The sequence below is a fragment of the Bidens hawaiensis genome, unplaced genomic scaffold (assembly GCF_021521415.1).
Source record: "Bidens hawaiensis isolate Kalapana, Puna unplaced genomic scaffold, B.hawaiensis_p1.1 tig00091492_1, whole genome shotgun sequence".
NCBI classification, from domain to species: domain Eukaryota; kingdom Viridiplantae; phylum Streptophyta; class Magnoliopsida; order Asterales; family Asteraceae; genus Bidens; species Bidens hawaiensis.
Window position 1 is genome coordinate 1 of NW_027504439.1, and position 18,299 is coordinate 18,299.

At 35.4% G+C, this 18,299-nt stretch overlaps 1 protein-coding gene across 1 annotated transcript; it reads left to right on the forward strand.

The window, feature by feature from the left end:
* The first annotated feature begins 76 nt into the window (after nt 1-76).
* On the forward strand, nt 77-9,417 carry LOC143607966 (receptor-like protein kinase FERONIA). The gene is made up of 3 exons (XM_077083206.1): nt 77-271; nt 799-1,230; nt 9,277-9,417. The coding sequence occupies exons 1-3, from the start codon at nt 77-79 to the stop codon at nt 9,415-9,417; spliced, it is 768 nt and encodes a 255-aa protein (XP_076939321.1).
* Nucleotides 9,418-18,299: the final 8,882 nt, after the last annotated feature.

Genomic DNA, 18,299 nt, shown 5'->3' on the forward strand with positions numbered 1-18,299 from the left:
CTGTATTTGTCCTCCTAGGGTTTTTGTCCGTCCCAATTCCAGCGCGTTCCACCACCTACGACCATCAAGAATCATCATGGCGGCCCTTCAATTACCCATGTTTTGTCAGATTTATTTGGATGAGATTCGGGCTGCAACAAGTGACTTTGCTGAATTAGAGAAAATCAGGGCTGATGGCTTTGGCACAATTTACCGTGGTGAGATCTTGTATGGAACAAACCGCGTCCCATGTTGCAATCAAGCGCTTGAACGCAACATCAGTTCAGATGGGGTTTAAGCAAGGAATTTTTATCAGGTGGTGCACTACTTTGAGATGCTTCAATTTCATAGAGTCGGGTATAAAAAATTCCGGTTCGGTTCGAGATTCGGGTCGGTTCGATGGTTTGAGCAAAGTTCATTACAAGCTAACAAATTAAAAACCAACAATTAACAAATTAAAACTAACAAAACTTAACAAATAAAAAACAAAAATTTAACAACTAACAACATCAAGAACGACGAACAACAGTGGTATGCCGTGACTCAGTGAGTGCGCGAGTATGTGGAAGAGGAGAGGCAGCCGCTATGTAAGTGTGTTTTATAAAACCCTAAATTGATATAAGGTTGAATAAAAAAAATTAAAATTCACTTGCTACAAGGAATCGAACCTGTGACCTCCTATTCCTCCTATTGGCAAAGTCAACAGATTACCAACTAGTCCAGCGCTTATAGTGTAAATAAGGTGGTTCCTTCCTAATTTATAAGATGGTTCCTCTAATATTTTCTATATATCGATAAACTTTTATTTCGAAACTCGAGTGGTTCCGGGGAACCACTCATTTGCAATACAGATTCGCCCCTGGGTTTAAGGACTTCTATGTAGAGGTGAATGCTCTTTCCAATCTACGTCCTTGTAAGCTTGTCTCGTTGACTGGCTACTGTGATGGGGCAACGGAGAAGGTACTGGTGTATGAGATGGTGGAGAATGGAAACCTTGACAATCACTTGCACATGCATGGAACCGATCTCTATTGGTATGCAGAGGCTTCAAATCTACATCACTGCTGGAAGAGGGCTACAATATCTGCACGAGTTCTCTTCAGACGAGACTGGATCATTCACGGGGACTTCAAAACCGCTAACGTGCCGTTAACTCAAAACTGGACCTCTAAAGTGTCAGATTTTGGTTTTGCTAGATTCTGCTCAAAGTTTCCAATATCCGAAGTTCCTACCCAGGTTAAAGGCATCGAGGTTTACATTGTTCCCCCGCATTTTTTCAAACACAAATGCTCAGAAGAAAGTCGGATGTCTATTCGTTCGGGGTTTTTCTCTTGGAGGTCCTATGCAGGAAGCGAGTCCCGTATGATATCGTTTTTGGTGTTGGGGGGGGGGGCTTGTTGTAATGGGCACGACCGTTGATCCGATAAAGAAACCCGAGCAGGTTACCGACCCTACCATTTGGATCAGGTTGCTTCTTCCTGTTTGAAGAAGTTTGTCGATCTTGCATAAAGCTGTTTGGAGGAAGATCCTGACAATCGACCTACCATGAATGCTGTTGTAACCAAGCTTGGGCAGATTCTGGAGTCATAAGAGAAAGCTGATGGTGATATTGGTCATTCATTTTTGCAACAGTTTGGGATGTGCTTTTCTGGTGGTGCTGGTGGCGCTGTTATCTAGGCGGAGCATGTAGGAGAATGTGAAAGAGAATGGTAAGTATTGCTATTTTTTTAGTTGAGTTGCAGGGTAAGTGATTGGTACTGGTAGTTGCTAAAAAGGTATCATAGTATAATGATAGTGTGTTTGTCGTGATCGGTGATCTGATGGTCGTTTTCTACTCCGTTGTTATGATACTTGTTGGTTTATGTTTTAGCTAATTTTGAAGCCAGCTTAGTAGTTATTCGGTTATGTTCAAACTGTTGCTCAATGTAGTAGCTATTCGGTTATGTTTGTTAAATTGCCATATGATGATTGCTTGAATTACCTATGTTTGGTCCTATTAGTTCTTGATACATTTAGACTTGTGTTTATGTACTAAAATCTGAAAAATGTTTTTCTAAGAAAGTCAAATCTTCTTTGTTTTAGAGTTTTTAATTCTTGCTTGCTGGATAGATATTGTTTGTTATTTTTTTCTAGTATTGTTTGGTTGCTTTCTATAAAAGTTTCATTTCACACTATCTTTTATCAGTTTTCTTGCTTAACTTGTTGTGATGTGCTTTGCTCCGCTATACTGATACTTGTTGGTTCATCTTTTTAATTAATCTTGAAGCGTGCCTTTTGTTGTTTGTTGGGAACATTAAAAAGGATGCTAGACGTTTCGTTTTGTGATATATTGATGATATGATATTTATCATCATTATCATCGTACTCAGTATATCCCACCAATAGCAAAACTATGGTAGGGGTCTGAGGAGGGTAAGATGAAGACAACCTTACCTCTACCGGATAGGGATAGAGAGGTTGCTTCCGGTGAGACCCCCAGCTCGATAGTAGTTTTGTATCAAGCCTTGGACATAAGACACATAGCACTCAATCATTGGGACACCGGCTAATTGATGCATGTACTCTTGTCTTTCGGCTATCAACGCAACAACATGATGCCTAATTAACCTTCCACCACTTTTAACGTTATTTTCATGAGATTAGTAAAATAACGTCAATTAGTGCAATTTCACTTTTGCCCACCTGAGGGTTCACACACATATACATTATATGCGCGCATCGCAAGCATGACATATGATGATATGATATTAGTTATGCCAAGGGTGTGTTTGGGATTGCTTATTTAAGTGAAAAAATGACTTTTTGTTAAAATGACTTATAAACTTATGAATTTTTTAAAAGAAGTTGAAAAGAATGTTTGGATTAGCTTATGTGTTGGGGGAAACCAAAATGACTAAAAAGGACACTCTTTTTTAAAAGGAGTGTAATGAGTTTGGAGGGTTAGATGGGTGTAATAGGTAAATCAAACACATTAAGTTAATAAGTTAGAGATTCCTAACTTTTCAAAACTCCTTTATTTTACCTTCTCCATAAGTTAAAATCCATAAGGCCTTATGGTTTGCCAAACACCTTATACACCTTATTAACTTTTCAATAAATTTATAAGTTATAAGTTGATGAAAATAAGAAATTCCAAACATCCCCTAAATTTTGTTCAAGTTAAGTGTGTTTTTTTAAGAGAATAAATTCTAAACTTGATCCTAAGCAATCATTTGGTTTTAACAAGATAAAGTTCTAAAGTTTCTTAGTTTCTGGTTTTTTAAGATAAAAAGGTGGGAAGTTGGTTTGGCTTTTTCTGATAAAACATCATTTGCAACCGAACACGGGTTTTGTATATTCTGCTTGTATTGCATTCTCTCTGTTGTTAAAAATTTGTGGTTATCTTATACGAATTTGCTTCTATGATTTGTAGCATGTAAGAAACATTTAGTGTTTTTAATATATACAACACACACGTATAATATATCAACTATTGATTGATAAAGTGCTAATTGTGTTAGGATATAACATGTTTGTATGGCTTTCAAAATTTTTAGTCTTAATACAATTCGGTAAATAAAAAATAATAAAATAGTAATTAAATCATTAAAATTTTGTTTATTATTCAAAATGGCTGTTCAAAAGTTTTACATTGCTCTTTGGAAAAGTTAACTAATTATTTGGATTAATGTCTTGTTGTGAATCTTGAATTGTTAAATACTAGCACTAAGCCTGCACGATGTTGCGCCGACGACAAAGTTTTAATCTTATCACACAAATACAGAATTAAGTCTAGTAACAAGCCTTAGAATGATCATTGAAGATCAACTTAAAATTAAAAACAAAAATTATGATCATATGGTCAAAGAAGGGTGGTTTGAGGAAAAAAAATTGATGAAGCCTAACCGCTAGGTTGAAGGAAACATGTTTATTTGCATTATGTGTTTTACATAATCATCACAACTTGTACATTGATGCATAGTAAACTTGTATATTATAATTGATAAGTCGATATTGAGCAAAATTATCAAACGTCGACAAAAATATGTGCGTCGCAACGGTAAGTCGGTTTTTTATATATCATAATATATTAGAAAATATGGATATAACAAGACTTTTAAATAAAGTTGTCAAATTACGGGTTAAAGATGAAGGGGGCAATCGCATAATAATTTTATAAATTTACAAAAGGTAATAAAAGTTATATGTTAATTTTGTAACAAATTTAAATAAAATGGAAAGACACGTGATATTTAATGTCACAATGATCCTTTTACCCATCTTAAGCTTATACTATGTGATTTATAAGTAGTAAAACTATTAAAAACAACACTCTTACTTTTTCCTATCACTCATGTATTTTATATCGGGTGCCCCTGCGATGTCGCGGGGTATGCGTGTAAACACAACATTAAACGCTTAACCGGTATTAGTGCGCACCTAACCTCGCATCGACATGCGTACGTGTAACCCAACAATAGTGTGTGTGTAACGCGATATCGAGCGTGTATCCGGTGTCGGTGCATACACGCTTCACGCAACAGTTGTACATGAGCAATCCGGTGTCGGTACACGCGTAACCTGTCTCAACCAGACCTGAACCAAATTTAATTCTTATGTATCATGTGTTTGTTCATAACCATTTCTGACCCACGACCCGAACCTACTCGACTGGGCCCGTTTCCCGGTCCTTACTGGTAATCACATAACACGTTATGATTTTAAAATTAAAAAAATATAGCAATATTATACTCAAATTAAAGAGCATAAAATGCTCGTTTTTATGGACTATTAAAAAAATATTAATATGGAAAAAGTTATGGCCGTTTAATAGTCGTAGGGGTAGTTAATTTAGAATAAGAGGGTAAATGTGAAAATGTTATATATATTAACAAAATGTGATTAAAATTAAAGGACTATACCTGTAAATATTTTTGAATCAATAATTGTTTGTTAACCGTAGAAGAGATTGAAAAGTCTATATTACCCCTAAACTCTCATAAATTTATGCATTGTGTATTGTACATTGTGCATAATTGATTGGACCTCTTAAAATTTAAAAGGTCATTCACTCACTCTTTATATATAGTTGAGATAAGGACATGATTGTTTCCTCTTAATACGGCATGTGTTTCATTTCTTTAAAAACCGTTTACAAATTTTTCGGGTTTTGTGGTTGTTTACTTGGTTCTTATGTGTGGTGTTTGCAGTGGCGGCCCAACTATTTTGGTGGTTTAAAGTGAATAAAAAAATTGAGGCCTTTTAAAATATCACAAAGTGGGTTCGTCCTTTTTAGTTTTGTATCATATCCATTAGATGAACAAGTTAAATAGAAAACCAAAATAGTCCATTTCTCTCTGTGCACTCTATTTTATAACACAGGCTAGTGGATCACAATTTTAGATTTGTCTCCTAAAGGAAACAAAGAAAATATAAATGTGTGGAAACACAATATTAAAGTAACTTGATTGAAATATATTGAATAAATTTTGTGGAAAACATGACCACATATACATTGAACATTTTTAATATGGGCATTTACAATTATAATGTTCATATCTATCATCCTAATTTTGAAAAAGAATGAACGTCATAACTGATATAATGTTGAAATTTAATCTTCTAAACTCGAAAATAAATATTAGTTTGATAAGATAATAACATTAGTGTATATAATAGTTATCAATTGAAGAAAAATGAAAAGTATTTGAAGCATTAGTTAATATTATTGAATTAATCATTTTATTTAATGTAAGAGTTTTGAATTATGGACTATTGAGCTGATTGAAACAAATTAAGAAAATTAAATACAGGGAAGGGATTTAATCCCTAGTTACCCACAACAAAAGCAGAGCAACTAACCACTACACTAGATAAGCTTTATATACAATTCAAATGAACTTAAAGCCTTTATATTTTTTAACATTGAGGCTAAAAAATTTGTGGGCCTAAAGTCCTAGCTTTAGTTGGGTATATATATGGGCCGGCCCGGGGTGTTTGTTTGACCCGTATGTCTTTTCGACCATATATATTCTTGTTTTCTAGTTAGTTGAACGGTATGGTTTATGTATTTTCAACCAGTATTGTTATTGAGAGTATTCCTAATGTCTTGACAATCATAGTTTGTTCTTGTGTAAGAGTCGTTATGAATGGGCATTCAAATGAAAAAAAAAAATTTATAACTCTCATTGTTATTTGTCGATTTCTTGAGTCGTGTGATTCAATATTTTTTGTGAGGATGTAAATAATAGTATACTAAGGTTTGAATGTAGAGTTAAAGACGGTGTCCTATTTCTTTGTTCTTCTTGTTCTTTGGTTTCAACATGTCAATCTTGCTGAAAATTTATCTTCTTAAAGTCACCCCCAAGCTTGTTGATAGCATGTCTTAATGTCTTATATAAGCAAGATCAACTACAACTGGGACGATAATTAGTTTTATTGAAAATGAACCTGGTGAGTATGAAAGTGTAGCTTGGCGGCACTTTTGTTCACCCTGGGACCAGATCACATCTAACCTCCCGTGTGATACGATACCCGATTTTCTTTGATTTGAATTTAATATATTAATTAAGTTTATCTATTATTTAGTTTCCTTATCATAACTAGGTTTCTTTATTGTTTATCTTTTCCTATTTTATTTGTTTTCTTTTCCTATAAATTGTAAGAAAAATAATAAGAAATTTGTCTCAAGTTTGGTTTCTTTTCTTCTTCTCTTGTTCTTGGAGCCTAACCCACTCTACGGGTCTATCGGAGATTGACCATCTCGAATCGGTCTCTAATATTATAACTAGGTTTCTTTATTGTTTATCTTTTCCTATTTTATTTGTTTTCTTTTCCTATAAATTGTAATCGTTTTAAGAAGAAAATAATAAGAAATTTGTCTCAAGTTTGGTTTTTCTTGTTCTTGAAGCCTAACCTACTCTACGGGTCTATCGGAGATTGTTCATCTCGAATCGGTCTCTATCACTGTGCATGACCCGTAGTACCATTATAGAATGCAGCAGAGCCATTGTGTTAGATCCTAAACCGCAATTTGTTGTAATGCGAACCAATTTGTCGTAATAAGGCTCTAAAACAGTAATATAAATTTTTGCCAACTGTCTTGGTTCTGTTTCTCAAATCTGTTGATTCAAGATGAATTATATATAAAAAAAAATTGATTTCCACAACCATTTCTCCCACTACCGAATTAACTCGCAGCCTCATTTGAATTTCATTACCCATATTAACATCAGAATCATCTTTAAACAAGGTTCATCAATTGGCAAAAAGACTTTGTATATGGACTCCAATACTTTGGATGCTAATGTACCATTCCTTTTTTCCTTTTAAGAAATCCTTGTCCTGAATCTTCATGGAAGCCATATCATCTTGTATAGTCATGTGACCGATCTGACCCAATGTTGGAAGTTTTAAGTGTGTGAATGAAGGAAGTGGTAAATGTTTGTTCCACATCGGATTGAGAACAAAATAATGAGTGGTATTTAAGGTAGAGCCCTTATCACTCATTTGAATCTTTATGACATGTTTATCACAAGTTCTATGCGCGCGCAAGGGGGTGCAAATTTGGGTTTCTGGACTAGAAATCCATTGAACTCATGTGTGCCCGCATGTCCCGCGGACACGAATGCAACTCAAAAACCGAGCTCACGTTAGACAATTTTTTGAATTTGAAATTCAAAAGTTAATATTATTAATAATCATTATGATTATTATTTTCTGTTTTATAATCTACACTAATGATCATTAAAGTGATATTATTTCAATTTAATAGTCATTAACAGGTGTGATTATGATTCTTGATTATAAATACCAAGACCAGCTATTCAGTTTAGAAACACCAACACACTTCATCTTCCATCGAACTCGTGTGTGCCCGCACGTCCCGCGGACACGAATGCAACTCCAAAAACCCGAGCTCGCATTAGATAGTTTTTTGAATTTGAAATTTAAAAGTTAATATTATTAATAATCATTATGATTATTATTTTCTGTTTTATAATCTGCACTAATGATCATTAAAGTGATATTATTTCAATTTAATAGTCATTTACAGGTGTGATTATGATTCTTGATTATAAATACCAAGACCAGCTATTCAGTTTAGAAACACCAACCACTTCATCTTCTTCCTCTCTACTACAACAATATTATTTTCGTTTTCGTTTTCAGGCAAGTGATCAGTACAGCAGAGCACCGATTCTGTTTCGAACCGGAGTACCCTGGGAACAGACCGCGGATCTGTTTAAGGGAATTGTGTTAAACACAAGCTCGGTTTACTGCTTCGATTATTTCTTTTCTGGTTATTATAATACAAGATTTCTAACACCCAATTCCTTGCTATGATGTTTTGTTGTTGGAACCCACTCAGTTTGTTTAAGCCATATGAAGTCATTTCAGATAACTTTTGGAACAACAAGTTATGGGTTTTCTCTTATATTTTTGATGAAGGTAACCGATACCATAAACTACGTGACAACAACATTTGGTTATAAAATCTTTTATGTTATGGATCATACACCTCTGAGCTCTAACCAAGAAACATTTCAGTAGCTTAAATCTCTCTTCACTATCTTCCATAAGAATCGATAGCATTATAAAGGGGACATCAAGGTGCTAAGCTACCTATGGATTAAAAATAGGACCAAATGTTAGAATTTAGATTGGAATAGAGGGAAAACTTTGGCTACGTAATTTTTTTGTGTTTGCCATAAAGTGAGTGGTTCGACAAATTTTGATTCTTATATATCCACCCATGTGGTACTTCATTATACATATATAAGATCCATCTTTATAGATATCACCATCTACATCCAGAAAGTCGTAAGCTTTGAAAGAAGCTTGTATAGTTTTGGAAAGGGTTTTGATTGATGGAAAAGAAGAATTCAGCCCTTGCTGTTTTCTCATTAGAAAGGGTGTGATGGTTTTAATGAAAGTTTGTTGTTAAAAAAAAATCTAAAACCACCATCAAATAATATCAAGTGTAAAAATTAAATAAGTAAAATGATTAGCTCTTTTAAAATTCTTAAAAACTTTGAAAAATTAACAAATAACATATTTGGTTGAAAAATTAAAAGGAATTTAAATTACAATTAATTAGAATCTGCATTCACACACATTTAAAATGAAAAGAATCTTTAGTTCTTTTACAGGAAATGTGTAGCTAGAAACAACATCAACCACCATTGTTGACTTGGACTATTACATCAACAGGTAATCACAATATATTTTAGTTAAATCACATTCAACAAATGTAATTAAAAACTGTTAGATACAAAATTATTCAACAACTAACAACACATTTTTTGTTATTGTCAGATTCAAAGAATAGGCGAAACAAATGCAATCATGTTCATGCACTCTGAACCTGGGATCACTCTTGGAGAGCTACTCGATCGCAAAGAGAATAGAACACAACATGGTATACAATACAATATACAAAGCATTATTCTAATATAAGGTTCGATTGATGAACTCTTATAACACAAACTTTCACCCTCTCAAAAGAAAATATTACTTCATTAATAACAGAAAACTAACACCCCTTTTTGTTATGATGTTCATAATACTTAGCAGCTAACATTAAAAGGCACTAACTTGCTATATATGTTCATCTGATTCTTTTGTAACCTAACTCCTGCAACTATATTAACTTTATAAAAACAGTTACAGATGAATGTCAAAACCATGTTCTACAACCCTTATAACGGTCCAAATAAATAAATAAATAAATAAATAAATAAATAATAAATAAAGGCTTACTATGAATTAACAACTTAGGCGCCATCAAATAGTAAAGAAATGAAACAAAGTAATTGGATCCTTTACTACCATTCCATGAAAGTTATCAGCGCCGCCATCACTCATGTTGCCGTCACATTTGTTGTCGTTAGGATTGTTCAAATACCTCATAGCTCAAAGCTTGCTTGAAAAGGTTTGGAAAATGCTCGTTTGATACACGCTTGTGTAATTTTCTAATGAGTTGTCTCGTTTAAATTTTGAGTTGATGTGAACTTTTTTATTATTAGCTCATTGCCTTACCTTTTTCTCTCATTGTTCAAGACTAAAGGCCACAACATCTTAAGTTCTTCTCAAACTACCACAATACTTGTTCACGAAATAAATAATAAAAAAAGATTGATAATCAACCTTCAATCGTTCACTCTTTTTCTGGTTCATAGAGTAGTACTCCGCGCTTGTGTTCTATTTTTCTATTAGTCCAATCGAGACAACTTCTCTTTTACCTTAGATCGAGATGACAACGACTTGTGCAACTGATCCTTCTCTTCAATGGCACTATAACAACGGAGGATCACCATCATTCCAGCAACCCCCCCCCCCCCCTCCCCTCTCATAATCCAAGCTCAAGCTCATAATTCAATATGGTTAAGTGTCAAGCTGACTTGCAATATCTCTTGTGTATTATTGGTTATAATAAATCAACACAAAGATCCCCATCGTTGTTTGGATCCTCCTACTTTGCTTTTCCATCGCTCGACATGCTCAATTTAATAAGAACACATTTTCGTTCATCGGGAGGGCATCCACTTTTAATGCGAGCTATATGGCTACGCTATGCTTCTCTAATTATCTTGATGTTGCCATCCCACTCCGTCCACACATAAACATGATGTTGTCTTTACGACCAAGTCTACAATAAACACTAAGTAACCAACTCTAACAAAATAGATGAAATACTAATAATAATTTTATCTATTTTGAAGCTTCTCTCTATATGGATTCACGAGAATGTAAGATACGAACAACAATGTGATTTTGCCATTGTTAGAGTTTGTAACTCTTTCCCTGATCTCATCTCATTATTTACAATCAATATATAATGGTTACAAGTCAATGGTCATCCTAGGAATCCTCCTATAATTATGCTATAGTAAATGGTTTACAATATTATGATGCCAATCAATGATATGATTGAGCGGTTTACAATATTATGATGCCAATCAATGATATGATTGAGCTCTTATTCTAATATTCCCCCGCAGTCGAAACGGGAGGATCACGGATGTTGAGGCTGGTTCGAAAATCGTCGAATAGAACCTTTGGCAACCCTTTTGTAAAAATATCGGCTATTTGGTACCGTGATGGGACATGTAGAACTCGAACTTCACCCTTGGCGACCTTTTCACGAACGAAATGAATATCCATTTCAACGTGTTTTGTGCGTTGATGTTGAACTGGGTTACCGGATAGGTAGATAGCACTCACGTTGTCACAGTAGACTAAGGTGGCGCGTTGTAGAGGGTGATGGAGTTCTAGTAGTAAATTGCGAAGCCAGCAAATTTCGGAAACCACATTAGCGACGCCACGGTACTCAGCCTCGGCACTTGAGCGGGACAAAGTGGGTTGACGTTTGGAGGACCATGAGAGAAGATTGTCACCCATATATACACAATAACCGGATGTTGAACGCCGTGTGTCGGGACACCCTCCCCAATCGGCATCGGTATAAGCAGTGAGAGAGGATGTCGAGGATGGTTGAATGTGAAGACCATATGAGATTGTGCCTTTAATGTATCTTAGAATTCTTCGAAGAGCATTTAAATGAGTGGTCTTAGGGGCGTGCATATGAAGACATACTTGTTGAACTGCGTATGAGATGTCCGGTCGGGTAAAGGTGAGGTATTGTAACGCGCCGGCGAGGCTTCGGTATTGTGTAATATTGTCAACCGGTGTCCCATTATTACTGCTCAATTTGTTCTGTGTGTCAACCGGGGTGGCTGCTGGGTTGCAATCCGAGAGGCCGGCTCGTTCAAGGATTTCTCGAGCATACTTTTCTTGCGAAAGAAATAGAAAGTTTGAGTTCCGTGTAACCGAGATTCCAAGGAAGTAGCTAAGGGGTCCGAGATCCTTCATTGCAAATTCTTTAGAAAGCCGAGTCATGAATTTGTTTCTTAAGTCATCGGAAGATGTTATCAGCAGAATGTCATCAACATATAATAATATGAATGCCATTTGAGGACCTTGGTTAAAGATGAATAATGAATGATCACATTGGCTATGTTGAAAACCCATTTGTGAAACAAAATCCGCAAACCGTTGGTACCATGCTCTCGGTGCTTGTTTGAGGCCATAAAGAGACTTTTTGAGTAGACAAACATGATTAGGATAAGTTGGATCACGAAAGCCCATTGGTTGATGCATAAAAACCGTTTCATTTAAGTTCCCATGTAGAAAAGCATTTTTGACATCGAGTTGATGTATAGGCCACGACTTTGATAAAGCTAAAGATAACACTGTTCTAATTGTTGCCGGTTTAACGACGGGGCTAAATGTTTCTCCACAATCAACACCAACTTGTTGGGAACGACCATCACACACTAACCGGGCCTTATATCGTTCTAGTGTGCCATCTGCTTTCTTTTTATGTTTAAAAATCCACATGCTACGAACAATATTCATACCAGGTTGTTTGGGTACTAATTCCCAAGTCTTGTTATCAATAAGTGCACGAAACTCGTCGGTCATGGCATTTTTCCAGTTCGTATTGGAAAGGGCTTCGGTGGTTGATTTTGGTAGAGGAGAGAGGAGAGGTGTGGTTGACATGTTTAGATTAAAGTGAGTTTTAGGTTTGAAGATACCCGACATGGAGCGGGTGTTCATGGTGCGAGTCGGTGGGGGTGGAGGTGGTGAAGGTGAAGGCGATGGTGTGGGTTGGTGTTGAGCCGTAGGGGTGGTTAATGGGCTGGTTGTTGGGCTGTTTGGTGTGGGTGTTGGGCTGGTTTGGTGTTGGATGTGAGGAGGGTTGGCTGGGACAGACGAGGTATTTGGAGGAAATGGAGTTGGGGTTGTAGAAGTAGACCAGTGAAAGGGATATGGAGTGGAGGTTAGAAAGTCATAAGAGGAGGTGGGTGGTGTTTGAGTTGCAAAAGGAAACACTGTTTCATCAAAAATGACATCTCGTGAGATTTGAATTTGTTTGGTTTTGATATTGTAGCACTTGTAGCCTCGGTGATGTGAAGGGTAGCCTAAAAAAACGCAAGGAGTGGAGCGGTCGGCTAGTTTATGGATTGTGTTGGAAGGTAGAAGGGGATAACAAAGGCAACCAAAAATGCGTAGATGGTCATAAGAAGGGTGGCGGTGATAGAGACAGAAAGTGGGAGTGGAGTTGTTTAGAACTTTGGAGGGTAGGATGTTTAATAGATATGTTGCGTGTTCGAGTGCATGGGGCCAAAAAGAATGAGGTACGGATGAATGTGATAGGATGGTACGCATGATGTTGTTAATTGATCTAATTTTACGCTCCGATTTTCCGTTTTGAGCGGAGGTGTATGGACATGAAAATCGAAATTGCATGCCATTAGAAGTGCAAAATTGATGAAAAGAAGAGTTGTTATACTCGCGTCCATTATCACATTGAAAACATTTTATTGTGGTTTGAAATTGGGTGTTTATTAATTTGTGAAATGCTAGAAATTTAGAATAAACTTGTGATTTGGAAGTGAGAGCATATGTCCATAAATAATTTGTTTTGTCATCTAAAAATAGGACATAGTATCGACATCCGGTTGAGGAAAGAATAGGTGAGGTCCATAAGTCGCTATGAACAATGTCAAATGGTAAATGTGTATGTGAATGTGAGTCATGGAAAGTAAATTTTATTTGTTTGCCAAACACACAAGGTTCACATATAGAAGAAAGTTGAATATTACGAGACAAATTTAAAGTAGACTTTAAACAACGTAGAATATTATTTCCGGGATGGCCAAGACGTCGATGCCAAATGTCTTGGGTCACGGCTAGAAAGGAAGAAACTTGAGCATTAGAAGGTTGAACTTTGGAACTTGATGGTGGAGTTAACGGATATAGATCACCGGTGCTATCACATCGAAGGAGGTGTTTCCGAGTGTGGAGGTCCTTCACATCAAAACCAAACGGGTCAAATTCTATTGAAACATTGTTGTCGGTGGTGAAACGGCGAACCGAAATTAAATTTTTAATGAGTTTTGGTGCAAAAAGGACGTTATTTAGTTTGAAGTTTGGAAAGGGTGGTGGTAATGTATGGTTACCAATTGCATGAACGGGTATAGTTTTGCCATCACCGACTGTAATGTTTCGTTGATACGCATTATTTAAACAAGAAGTGAGATTAGTAGAGTTGTGAGTCATTATACCTGTTGCACCGGAGTCCATGTACCAAGTTTGATCCGGTGGATTTAAAGTGAAAGTATTGAAGGCCTGGTCAAGAGCTGTAGGCATGTATGGAGTCTCTGAAGCCGTGAAAGCCTGTTGTGGGCGAGGGCCAAGGATTCCTTGCTGTGATGTTGTTGGTCGAGACTGTGTAATGGTGGGATAGGGGCAAGGTGGAGAGGTCCAAAAATAACCAGTGGGTTGCGACCAAGTTGGAGGGCGGTTATGGGTAGTTGTCGGCTGGGAAAACCATGGGTAATGAGTCCATTGTGGTGAAGATTGGTGTCTGCCACGACCGCGACCGCGTCCGCGGCCTCGTCCTCTAGTGTTTCGGGTGTAAGAAGGAGTGGTATTAGTTTGTGGAGGAGGGTTCTCGGGTGGAGTGTCTGCTGTGTGTAGGGCTGTTTCGGTGACGACTCGGTTTGCTTTAGTTGTTTCTTCAAGGATAAGTTTGGACCGGGCCTCATAAAAAGATGGGAATGGTTTGGTATTTTGAATGATTGCACCGATGGTACTATAGGCTTCGGATAATCCGGTGATGAGTTGAATGACCAAGTCACATTCGGTTACAGGGGACCCGATATTCGCCAATTGGTCAGAAGTTATTTTTACCTGTTTGCAATATGCGGACATGTTGGGAAAGGAAGCAAGCTTCAGAATGGCGAATTGTTGTTTTAGAAGGACGGCACGAGTGGCTTGGTTATCATGAAAAATGCGTTGTAAGGCGACCCACGCATAGCAAGCGGTGGAGTCGGGTCGTATGATGGTGCTTAAAAGATCGTTAGAGATGGTGCCATAGATCCATTGAAGAACTATGGCGTCAAGCCGATCCCAGACATCATCATCAGTAGTGTTGGTAGAGGTGGCTTCAGTGGAAGAGGTGGCTGTGATGCGTGGGGAGAGGTGGTGGAGAACTTGAAACGCCCGGCAATGGATTTTGAAAAGTTCAGCTCAAGAGGAGTATTGGCTGTTGTCCATTTCGAGGGTGATAGGTATGAATGTTTTGATATTGGACACGGTAATGGCGGGATGTGTTTTCGGGTCCATGTTTAGGGTAAAGAAAAGAAAACAGAAGATGGTGGCCGGCGATTTCAAGAAGAAAGGTTATCAGGATCGAAGAAAGGAGTTTTAGAGGTGTGATACCATGTTAGAGTTTGTAACTCTTTCCCTGATCTCATCTCATTATTTACAATCAATATATAATGGTTACAAGTCAATGGTCATCCTAGGAATCCTCCTATAATTATGCTATAGTAAATGGTTTACAATATTATGATGCCAATCAATGATATGATTGAGCGGTTTACAATATTATGATGCCAATCAATGATATGATTGAGCTCTTATTCTAATAGCCATTTTGGTTTCAAATAAACAAACATGGTGAAGCAAACACTGACCACAGGAAGAGAGGCAACAAGGGCCACAAACCCAAGCGTCTCGTTCAAACTTGGACGCGTACCACCTTATGCAGCCTCATACCTCAAGATACTTTCTTTTCTTTTTGTTCAATATTCAATATAATTAAATATTTATAAAGCATTTTATTTTTATTAAATAATTTTTGTTTATTCGTATTTATATTACGTCAATCATTAGTTTTTTAATCTAAAGAATTAAATATTAATAATCAAATGTTACAAAGAAATCAGGCACGAGGTTGTCGACAAAATAGTTTCTTTGAAACTAAACTTCATTTGAAGACCATTGTATTGTCTTTTCTCACCGTATATTGTACCGAATATCCAAATTAATATTTATATTTTATATAATTTAAAATAAAACATGTAATTGCTAGTACAAATCTAGAATATACTTTAATTAGGTTATTGACCCGTGTACTACACGGGTGAAAATTAGAAAATTCGTCTTATTACAAATCGAATTATATATTTGAATATTAGATTATTTATTTGAACAATACTTTTTTTTTTACTTTATTATCTATTAGCTAAAGTTTTACATATAGTTAATAAACGTTAAAAATATTTATATTGGCCCAATGATAAAATTAATGATGTATAATGGCTAGTCATTTCAAACAACATAATTTTTTTTGAATCAATTTTTTCAAAATGCAACATAATTTATAATTGCAAGTTATTTTCAAACAGCAACATAATTTTGAAACATATAAGTTAGAAATAAATGATGAAACATGTAAATATGTAAGTAGTGTAAATACCTAGGATGCTAAATCGATATCAGTTTATTAAAAAATGGATTCTAATATTGGTTTACACAAAGTTGAAGACGATATGTTATTGGTTATTAAGGAGGATTATATATTACGATATGCTATTGACCCGTGTACCATACAGACGGAAATTAGTAAAAAATATGTAAACATATATGTTTATATATTTGAAAGTATTGTTTTGTTTGTTAATAAGTTTCTTAGTAGATACAAACTTAAAAATATGCATATTTGTGTTACAAGTTATATATTGCTTTAAATGAGAAAATAAAATATAGTATACAATGAACAAAATTACAAATAATGAAATTACATAATAAAATTATACAAAAGAAAGAGAAATTTATACAGTAAAAACTTCATAAGCTTTCAATATTTCTTTCTCAGCATACAACAAAAAATTTGTACTATTCGAGTTTTAAAAAAATTAAAAAATACAATAAAATAAGTAAATTGATAACATAAGTATAATACCATACATTTTTTATTCTTACAATATAAATAATTACAATGTTACATAAATAACAGTTCTCTAAATATCTACTTATATACAGCATTTGTAGTATGGCTGTTCGGGTCTAGTTTGAACGGTCTTGGGGTTAAAGTGTTAGTAACGGTTTTGTTTACCGAACACCAAAACCAAACCGTTATAAATTAAAACTAAACCAGACCGAACCGTTACGGTTTGTTTTTGGTTTTGTGTCACGGTTAGACTTTTGTCGTAAACTAAGTTTAAAATAAAGACTAAATCCACAATGAAACATACATGGCTATTCAATGCCTAAGTAGGCGTATAAATAAGTGTTGTATAACCATGTTACTTGATGTATTTAATGGATTATATCAGCATCCAATCCAATGGCTTTCTCTACAGTAGGAAATAGGAATAACAATATAGGGCACGATTTCAAAATTTAACATTGGGGTTTAAAAAAATACTTGGCCAACTCACTAAACTTTAATTAAGCCAAAATAAATAACTCAACAAAAGTCAACATGAAATATTAACAAATTTGTAAGTTTTATATATTCAAACAATCCGTTCGGTTTTATGTGATTGGGTTTTTATATAAATCATAAACCAAACCGTTCACTACGGTTTAAACATACTGAAACCGACTGACCGAAAGTAACAACAAAAATCCAACCGCAAAACCAAACCGATGACCAGTTTATACGGTTTTGCGGTTTAAACCAAACTATGAATACCCCTAATTTGTGACAATATTTGTGAGATTACGGTTCTTATCCAAAATGAATAGTTTTAAGGTACTCTTTATTGTTCACTCTGAACAACACTACCTATAAACCATCCATGCTTGAATAATAGGTCCTTTAAAAACAAATATAGTTTATGTTAGAAACATGTGCATTGCACGAGCTAGATAGATACATGTTGTATGTCAAGATCTAAACTAAGACGTGTTTTAAGAATTTGGTCTACGAAAACAATAGTAAGTTGACTGTTTACTTTAGAAACATCACATAAATATATACAATAACAAATTTCCAATATTTCACATGACGCTAAAAATATAAACATGACAAACATGCTAAACTACTTTTCTACATTCTTCCATTTATCTCCGATAAAACACAATTCCATACTAATCCGTCAACTCTACTTCAATACAAGTACCAACTTTTAATGTGTATTCATAAAGTAACGGGCTTTAAAAGTGACAATTCTCAAATCATATACAAATGATGCACCCATTCTGCCAAAAAAAAATTCAAACCCAATCTTTATCAAATAAACCCATTTTTTATTCTTACAATATAAATAATTACAATGTTACATAAATAACAGTTCTCTAAATATCTACTTATATACAGCATTTGTAGTATGGCTGTTCGGGTCTAGTTTGAACGGTCTTGGGGTTAAAGTGTTAGTAACGGTTTTGTTTACCGAACACCAAAACCAAACCGTTATAAATTAAAACTAAACCAGACCGAACCGTTACGGTTTGTTTTTGGTTTTGTGTCACGGTTAGAC

Coding starts and splice junctions, on each gene's coding strand:
- LOC143607966 (XM_077083206.1), top strand. CDS start 77: ATGGCGGCCCTTCAATTACCCATGTTTTGTCAGATTTATTTGGATGAG. Junction 272..798: donor GCAACATCAGTTCAGATGGG/GTTTAAGCAAGG, acceptor TCGAAACTCGAG/TGGTTCCGGGGAACCACTCA. Junction 1,231..9,276: donor CCCAGGTTAAAGGCATCGAG/GTTTACATTGTT, acceptor TGTTATTGTCAG/ATTCAAAGAATAGGCGAAAC.